At 51.2% G+C, this 8,336-nt stretch overlaps 1 protein-coding gene across 1 annotated transcript in view; it reads left to right on the top strand.

The window, feature by feature from the left end:
- The first annotated feature begins 3,297 nt into the window (after positions 1–3,297).
- The window catches only part of PTDSS2 (phosphatidylserine synthase 2), a 29,959-nt gene continuing 24,920 nt past the window's right edge, over positions 3,298–8,336 (top strand). The window contains exon 1 of the mRNA XM_059475169.1: positions 3,298–3,547. Within this exon, the coding sequence (XP_059331152.1) occupies positions 3,366–3,547 (182 nt within the window). The 5' untranslated portion in view covers positions 3,298–3,365. The remainder of the gene's footprint in view (positions 3,548–8,336) is intronic.

Here is an 8,336-nt window from a genome sequence, read left to right as displayed (position 1 = left end):
CCATGAGCTGGGAGTGGAGAACGGGCTGTATCTCTGGGAGAGAGTGTGTGTGTTTACCCAGCGAGAGTGAAGCCCTGTCAGGCAGTGCTTTCCAGCAGGGCAAAGGCCTCTGCACAGGGAGCGCTGCTGTGTTCCAGGCAAATGGGGTTGTCTGTGGGAGGAACAGCTGTGGCACTCCTCCCCTGCTCCTGCTTCTCCTTCCTGAGCAGGGCTCAGCTCTCTGGACAGCCCAGGAGGTCATGCAGCCAGCAGCAGGTCCCAAAGCTCATGGATGCCACAGCCAGGGGGGAAGGTGAGTCTGTGCCTGCAGGTTGGCACTGGCTGAGGTGTATCCAGCCCCTGCAGGATCTTTCATGGCACTCAGAGGAGACCACGCTGCTGCTGCTCCTATTCAGGAGGAATTTGGTTTTGCCTGGGTGGGATTTATCTGCATTTAGAGCAAGGCAGGTGAGCAAGTTGATGCTGTCCCTCTTCCAGTGCTTCCCTCCCCTCCTGCATTTGCTGCTCTGTGGTGACTGGGGCTGATTACAGCAGCAGGAAAAGCTGAATTTGGGGATGGAGCCATAAGAACCCTGTGGGAGCAGAGGAAATTATTTAGGATGTGATCAGCTCTGTGGCTGCTGGGTTGGTCACACACCTGAACCCACTGGACTCCAGCTGCTTTGGGCAGCGATTTTACCTGTACTGAGAACTGGCAGGGAAGCTCCAGGAGCACTCTCTGAGCTGTCAGTCCTGGCTGGATGTGGGGATGGTAATTCCCACCTGAGGAGACTGCTGAAGGGTTTTGTCTGTGAAACCACTGCGGCTGGATAGAGGGTACCTGTCCACCCTCTGCCTGGCAGCAATGCTTTTGGACAAGGAGGCACTGATTCAGGATGGTGCTAAAATGGCAGCGGATGTCTGTGTGCTCTCATAAAGCTGGGGGTGTTTTCACCCAAATCCTGGTCTGCTTGCATCCATGGGTATCCCTGGAGCTACAGTCAATGTTAGAGCAGACGATGTGGTTTGGGGTGAAACCCTGCTTGTAACTGAAGTAGTGGGTGCTCATTCCAAGCAGGGAAGGCTTTGACTGAATATTAGGAGAAGGTTCTTCCGCCAGAGGGTGGTCGGGCACTGAGCAGGCTACCCAGGGAATGGTCACTGCCCCAGGGCTGCCGGAGCTCCAGGAGCGTTTGGCAATGCTCTCAGCCACACAATGGGATTGTTGTGGTGTCTGGGCAGGGCACGAGCTGGGCTGGCTGATCCTTATGGATCCCTTCCAACTCGGGATATTCTGCGATCTCTTGGAACGAGGTGAGTGCCTCTAGCCCTCATGAAGCATCGTGGGATGTGTTTTAGGCTGGAGAGGGGATTGTGCAGCTGACAGAAATGTCCTTTATCCGTTTATCCTTTATGGCGTTTATCCGTTCAGCGGGCGCTTGCCCGCTCCTCGCCCAGCCCGCTCCTGCCCTCCCGCGGCCGGCTCCGTGATTCCACAGAATCCCAGAATCCTGGAGCGCTTGGGACTGGAAGGGACATCCAAGCCTGTCCAGTGCCACCCCCTGCCATCGGCCCTGACACCTTCACTATCCCAGACTGCTCCAACCTGGCCTTGGGCACTTCCAGGGATGGGGCAGCCACGGCTTTCCTGGGAAACCTGTGCCAGGCCCTCAGCCCCGCACAGGGAAGGAGTTCTTCCCAATGTCCCCTCTAACCCTACTCCCTTTCAATATTTCACAGAACCATGGAATAGCTTTGGGTGGTGTGAAAAACGCCAATCACTTGTTTTTAAAATTTTAAAAGTTTAATAGTAATAAAATGGTTATAAAAAGTAGTAATACAATTAGAGTAATAACAATTTGGACAAATTGAATTAGGACAATATGAGACAATAAATACAAAGAGTTACGGACATCTGGGTATCTTTTTCTGGGCAGCACGAAAGCCCGAAAAAGGACACACATTAACAAAGGATTAGCCCTTAAAAGCAATAGCCTGTTGCATATTCATACACCTCATACATGATGCATAAATTCCATTCAAACACAGGAGTCTGTCTGGTCATCGTCACCTTCTTCCTCTGAATCCTAACAGCGCCTTCGAGGCGGGAAGAAGTTTGTTTCTTCTGATAAGAGAGCAATAAATTCTTTTTCTCTGAAAGATTTAGGTGTCCTGTGGCTGCTATCTCGCTGCGAGTCCTTTCTTTAAAAAAAAGTATCCTACATAGCATAGTTTCTATTTTAACATTTTTAATAACCTAAAACTATATTTAACACTGTACTTAAGAGAATTAATACAGCATTACTTTCTAACACAACATGCATAATATTCATTTTAATACTTGCAAAAAGCCAATCAGAAAATACATGCATTTTTCACACAGGGAAGGTTTTCTTCCCAATGTCCCATCTAACCCTGCCCCCTGTTGTGTGTAATTCACAGAACCATGGAAGAGCTTTGGGTGGAAGGGACCTTTAAAGCTTGTCTTGATTATTTGCCATCCTGCAAATGTTTCCTCTAATTTCCTTCCCTGTGTGATTTCTCTGCTCCCACAGGACTTTGCCTTCCCTCCACACAGTATTCCCGGAGCTTGCTGCCATGCCAAGATCTTTCCAGAAAGCCGGAGCTCCGTGCCCGCCGTCCGGGATTAGCGTGGCACGTTCCGGATGAGGAGCCTGACCGAGGTAATTTGGGAAGGGCTGAGGGATTTTGGAATTCTTCAAATTCAAGGGCACAGGGGGCACCCTGCAAGCACCCCCAGCCCTGGCCGGACCCTTCGTGTGGGAACAAAAATTTTCGCCAAGCACAATTTTATTTCGCCAGCAAAACACACATATTTAACAGATATTAAACATTTCATTGCCCAAAGACGGGAATCGGGACAGCCACGGCATCAGGCATGGGGTACCCAGCGTGGGACACTCGAGGGCCGCACGGCAGCCTGGCAAAGGGCACTTGTTTTTACCACTTTTATTCTGGGGTTTTGTTAAGGGCTCTGCGCGGAACGCAGACATTTTGTTTAAACATTTTGTTTAATTACCGTTCTCCGGCTCCCTGAGGGGCCCGGGCTCCCTGCATGAGGGGCGGCGGCTCCGCCTCATGGCGCCGCCTGGCGGTCGCGCGGGGGGGGTCGGGAGGCCGCGCGGTTGCCACGGCAACGGGAGGGTGAGAAACGACGCCCGGCCCGGCCCGGCCCCGCCCTCCCCGGGCGCCGCGCACGCGCCGGCGCGGGGTCGCGCGCACGCCGCGTCACGCCTCCCGCCGCGCGGCCCCGCCCGCCCCGCCCCTCCCGCCGCGGCCCCGGCCCCGGCCCCGGCCCGCGTCCCCCGGGGCGTCCCCACAGCACCCCCGGTGCCCCCGCCCGTGCTGCCCGGGCCCCCGCCGCCATGAGGCGCGGCGAGCGGCGGGCGCACGGCGGCAACGTGGGCAAGGCCGCGCTGGAGGAGCAGCAGCCGCCGCCCCCCGCGCAGCCCAACGGCGGCGCCCCCGGGGCCGAGCGGGACGGTGCCGGACTCCGCCGCAGCACCGAGTCCGAGGTGTACGACGACGGCACCAACACGTTCTTCTGGTGAGAGGCGCCGGGCATGGGACGGGGGGGCCGGGGGGGCCCTCAGGAATGGAATATGGAGGGGCTGGGGAATGGGATATGGGGGTCTCTCAGGAATGTGATCTGGGGGAGTTGACGAATGGGATGTGGGTGTCCCTAAGGAATGGGATATGGAGGGGTTGGGGAATGGGATGTAGGGGTCCGTAAGGAATGGGATGTAAAGGGGCTGGGGAGTGGGATGTGAGGGTCCCTAAGGAATGGGATGTGGAGGGGCTGGGGACTGGGGTGTGAGGGCCCCTAAGGAGTGGGATATGCAGAGGGCCCCAAGGCATGGGATACCCGAGTTATCTGCTCCCCGTTATCTGCTGTTTACGTGCCTCTTCTGCCTCCGATACCGGTGCTGCAATCGGCTGTAAGTGCTTCCCTGGTGTGGCCCTACGGCTAATTGTTTCCTGGCAATTTAACGGGAATTCAGGGCTGGCTTTTGGCAGTGGCACCTCTTTTCCCGGTCCTGGTCCCCACTTTTCCAGGAGCAGGACCGTTAGGGCTGAGCCCGATGGCTTGTCCTGCTTGGTGGTGCTTTGGAGGTGTTTTCCTGTACCTTGAGAGCCGTCTGTTTTCGGGCATGCGTTCCTGCCTGATTCCAGTTATCAGCATGGTTTACATGGACTCTGCCTCCTCCTCTCCTCTCCTCTCCTCTCCTCTCCTCTCCTCTCCTCTCCTCTCCTCTCCTCTCCTCTCCTCTCCTCTCCTCTCCTCTCCTCTCCTCTCCTCTCCTCTCCTCTCCTCTCCTCTCCTCTCCTCTCCTCTCCTCCCTTATTCTTGGAAGGGGCTTTTTCTCTTTTCCTTCCAGTGATCCTGGCAGAAAGCTCAAGTTGTCCTGCCCCACTCCTGCTGGGCAGGCATTGTGTGTTTTTGTGTGTCTCAGTCCATAAAACGGGTGCAGAAACTCACAACTGCTGGTGTTGGGCCAGCAGAGAAAATTAGCTTTTTGTTAAATTCAGTCCTTGCAGAAGAGGTGTGTTTGTACCTGGAAAAGTGCTCCTAAATCCCAGTCTTGCTGGAGGTGTTCCATAAATCCCCTCAGCAGCACGCTGTGTGTGTGTAGGCAGAGGTGATTTTCCGTGTGTTAAGCACGCGTCCCTTTCCATGGAGAAAGCCCAGCCGGCACTGAACGTTTGGAATCCGAGCCGAGGGCGCTGGGATTTGGCTGGAGCCCGGCATGGAGGAGTGGGAGGGGAGGGCCCTTGGCTCTCACCCTGCCAATCTGGGCAGCAGCGCAGCCGAGGGTGTTGATCCCGATGAAGGAGGTGACATTCCTGCCAGTGCAAGCTGCAGAGGGACACTGGGATGCTGCTGGGTCCCTGCGGGGACACTGTGGTCTCGGGGACACAAGGACGTGTAGGCTGAGCAAATCGCGGGATCCCGGTGCCGACCTTTAAATGGAAAATGGGTAAAGCCGTCCTTTCCTTACTCCCTCCTTCAGGTGGGCTCCTGCCAGCTGTTTTGTGAAGCCTTGAAATACCTGGTTTTGCTGTAGAATCCCTCCTCGTGTCAGCTTTTGGTGGTGGTGACAGGACTGTCACCCCAGAATAAATGCTGTAATGCATTTAGTTAGTGTGGCCATGTGGATTGTTCCTTTGGAAGTCTGGATGTGTGCCTTGTTCTCTGAGGAGCGTCCCTGTGTCAGGTCGACAAATGTCTTTCTTAACTTCCCTATTTACCCAGTTTTCTTTTCCCTAGTAGCTTGTGCTGGCAACCGGGAGTTCAAACATCTGGAAAAGTCCCAAGGTTTTTCCTCGTGTAACTTTTGCCCTGTATGTGCTAGAGTATCCTTTGGCAATGACTCAGTTCCTACCGTGTCCAAGAATAAAGATGATCCAGGGGAATGATTTTCTTCCTGTGACCCTTGGGACTCCTCTCATGCTGTGGAGGTGGCCACAGGAAAGGGAGATTTTTAAGAGTGGCTGCCCCCTGACTTTGGGAAAACGTGGAATTCATGTTCTCTTCGGAGTTCAGGAGTTAGGGATAAGGTTGCTCTTGTGGCTCACTCTTTTTGGGAAAATGAGATTATTTGGGATCTGTGAACACAGAAATCATTCCAGGAGTAGTTTAATTTGCAGAGGTGATTTTCCTGCTGCAAATGTGGTCCTTGGGAAAGGTGGAGCTTCCTAGCTGGCTTCCTGCTCTTTAAAATCTGCTTGGAACTTTGAAAAACCACTTGTGTGCTGAAATCCCTGGTCTTATTCCATATAAATGACTTGGAAAACACTCCCTTGTGGGAACCTGCTCAGTCAGCATAACCTGGCAGCTCCCTTTGCCATTAGGAAATACCAAGGGAAGGGAACAGGAGGAAGCTTTCTGAGGCACATCCGTGGTTTCTGTATCATTTATCCCTGAACTGATTTCCTAGTGGGGGAGCTGGGAATGCCAAGCTTTTCTGGCAAGCCACTGGAACATGTTCCCTGTTTTTTCCATCACCTTGGATTGTTCTTGTCTGTGTGCCTTCAGCAGCAGCTTTCACACAAAGCCCTGCTTGTTCTGGGGTCATTCAGTTGGATATTGTGGGTGATGTTCTCCTAAGATTTCTGCAGATATTTCATAGCTTGTCTTTAGCCAAAGAAGATTTCCCAGGAAAATGTCCATTCAGTCTTGATTTGAGGGTGTTGGGAGGTGCCAGATGCACTTTTGCCACCACATTTTGACTCAGTGGGTTAATTGCTTTTTCAAAGCCTTACTTTAATTTGGATTTCATTAGCTTTAATGTCACTTTTTGATTATTAATGTGTTTTATCTCTCACACTAATAATCTCACGTTGCCATCACATGGATGTGATATAAATTTCCGAGGTCATGGTGTGGCAGCAGAGATCTGTGGAGCTCAGGATGTTAAAATTAATAAGAAAAGAACTAAAAAAGAGGGAATGGCAGTGTGTCTATGGGCTAATGGCATAGTGTTTGTAGGAATTATTTCCACCTTCTTGTGCAAAGAGCGTGGAATTTGCAGCTAAGGAAGAGGCAGTCCCTGCTGGCATGTTCCTCTCGCTGTGCTCAGTGTTGTGACTCTTCCCAGATGGCCTGGTAAGTGAGGATATGTGTGGGCAAACCAGCTGGTGTTGGAAAGAAGGGATTGCTACTCAGCCCAAAACATTCCTTACCCGTTCCTCGTGGAGATTGCTCTTATCTCTGAAATACCGGGATTTGCTAAGGGCGGTCTGCAGGAAGAGGTGGGGATTTATCCAGAAGGGAGATCAGGGAGATGGAATATCCACAGGTTGGTTGGCAGGAGCTGCTCCCTGTGCCCTCTCCAAGGCAGCATTCCTGGAGTTTGCTGGGAGCTGAGCTTGGGATTTTTCCCTGCTGTGATGGCACCACTCCGAGCCGCGCTGCCCGCTCAGGATTCACTGCACTGGAGAAAAGGAGCATTGCTCCAGAGCCCTGGGTCACCCTGCCATGCTTTTCCAGCCTGTGGGAATGCCCTGGGCAGGGAGCAGGGACATCCAGGCTTGTGCAATCCCACTAAGCCACCTTTGCCAGCTGGTCATGGATGAGAGGGCCTGTGCCTTGGGAATTGCGCTATGCGAATGGCATTGCCCTTTCCTCAAAGGAAGGGCTTCATAGTTCTTCCAAGTAAGCTGGAAATGCAGAAGGAATATCTTTGTGGAGAGGGCCTGTCAGAGTTCAATGTCCCTGGATATCAGATCTCTATATTGCTTTTTTTTTTTATAAACACATTCCCAAAGTTTTAAGGAGAGTAGGGAAGAATGTGCTCAAAGAATGTTCCCTGTAATTCCCTGTCACTTGTCTCAGTGGAACTGCCCAAAACTATTTTCAAGATGCACATTTCCATAGGTTTAAGTAAAAAAATGTTTCATAATCAAAATAGGGCATTTGTGGAACTTGCAAGTTCTGTGGAACTGATGGAAACTTCGGGAACTTTGGGAACTTGGTCTTTCCTCCTCAGTGGAAGGAAAACCCCAGATTTGCTGAAGGAAAACCCCAGATTTGCTGAGGCTTTGCTGTTGACCTGTGGTTCTGGGTCTCTGGAGGTCTGTGCTCCTGGGCTCCTTTGTGGAGATGGCAAGGAAAAGGCAGGTTGCTATTTTGGAGTGTCACACGTCTGTACGGAAATTTAATCGGCCTCGGGTGACTTCAGGGATGTGCCGAAGATCTGCGACTGCTCTAAGAATAGGGACTGTTTTATGGACTCTGAGGGTTTAAACAGATTTTAAAACATAACACAGAGCTCAAAACCAGCAGGGATATTTGTATGGTTGGGTTTGACTTGAAGTTTTCCAAACCGTCTGTCTATCCCCAACAGTTTGTCTGTTAGTTACAATTTTTAATTCAAATAAAAATTAAATTAGTTTTAAATTGGTATTAATTTTTGTTGTGTTCTCTTGTGTCTTGTTCTTGACACAACCCTCTGCTGCTTTTGGAGGAAAGGGTTTGTTTTACTGTTTGCCATATCTTAGGATTTCCAGGTGATATGTTGGTTTATGGAGGGTACAGAGCTTTGACATCTATTTAAAAATCTCTTTCAAGAATGGTTTAATGAATTTGCCATTATTTGGAATAAAGAATTAACTAATGAAAAAGTCGCTGACAGATTTTTGGGTCTGCTGACAGATCCTTTCACCAGCAGCTGCAATTAATGCAACATTTTTGACCCAAGGGGCAAACTGGACTGGCTCTCCTTTGGAATTTTGTTCCACTTAAGAGGACTGACCAAAATATTAATAAATAAATTCTTTGCATTGTGTTCCAGTGATTGTTATTGTGTTTAATGGAGTTGTTGCATCACTGGTGA

The sequence above is a fragment of the Ammospiza nelsoni genome, chromosome 6, assembly GCF_027579445.1.
Source record: "Ammospiza nelsoni isolate bAmmNel1 chromosome 6, bAmmNel1.pri, whole genome shotgun sequence".
Lineage (NCBI taxonomy): Eukaryota > Metazoa > Chordata > Aves > Passeriformes > Passerellidae > Ammospiza > Ammospiza nelsoni.
This window is presented reverse-complemented; position numbering and strand designations above follow the sequence as displayed.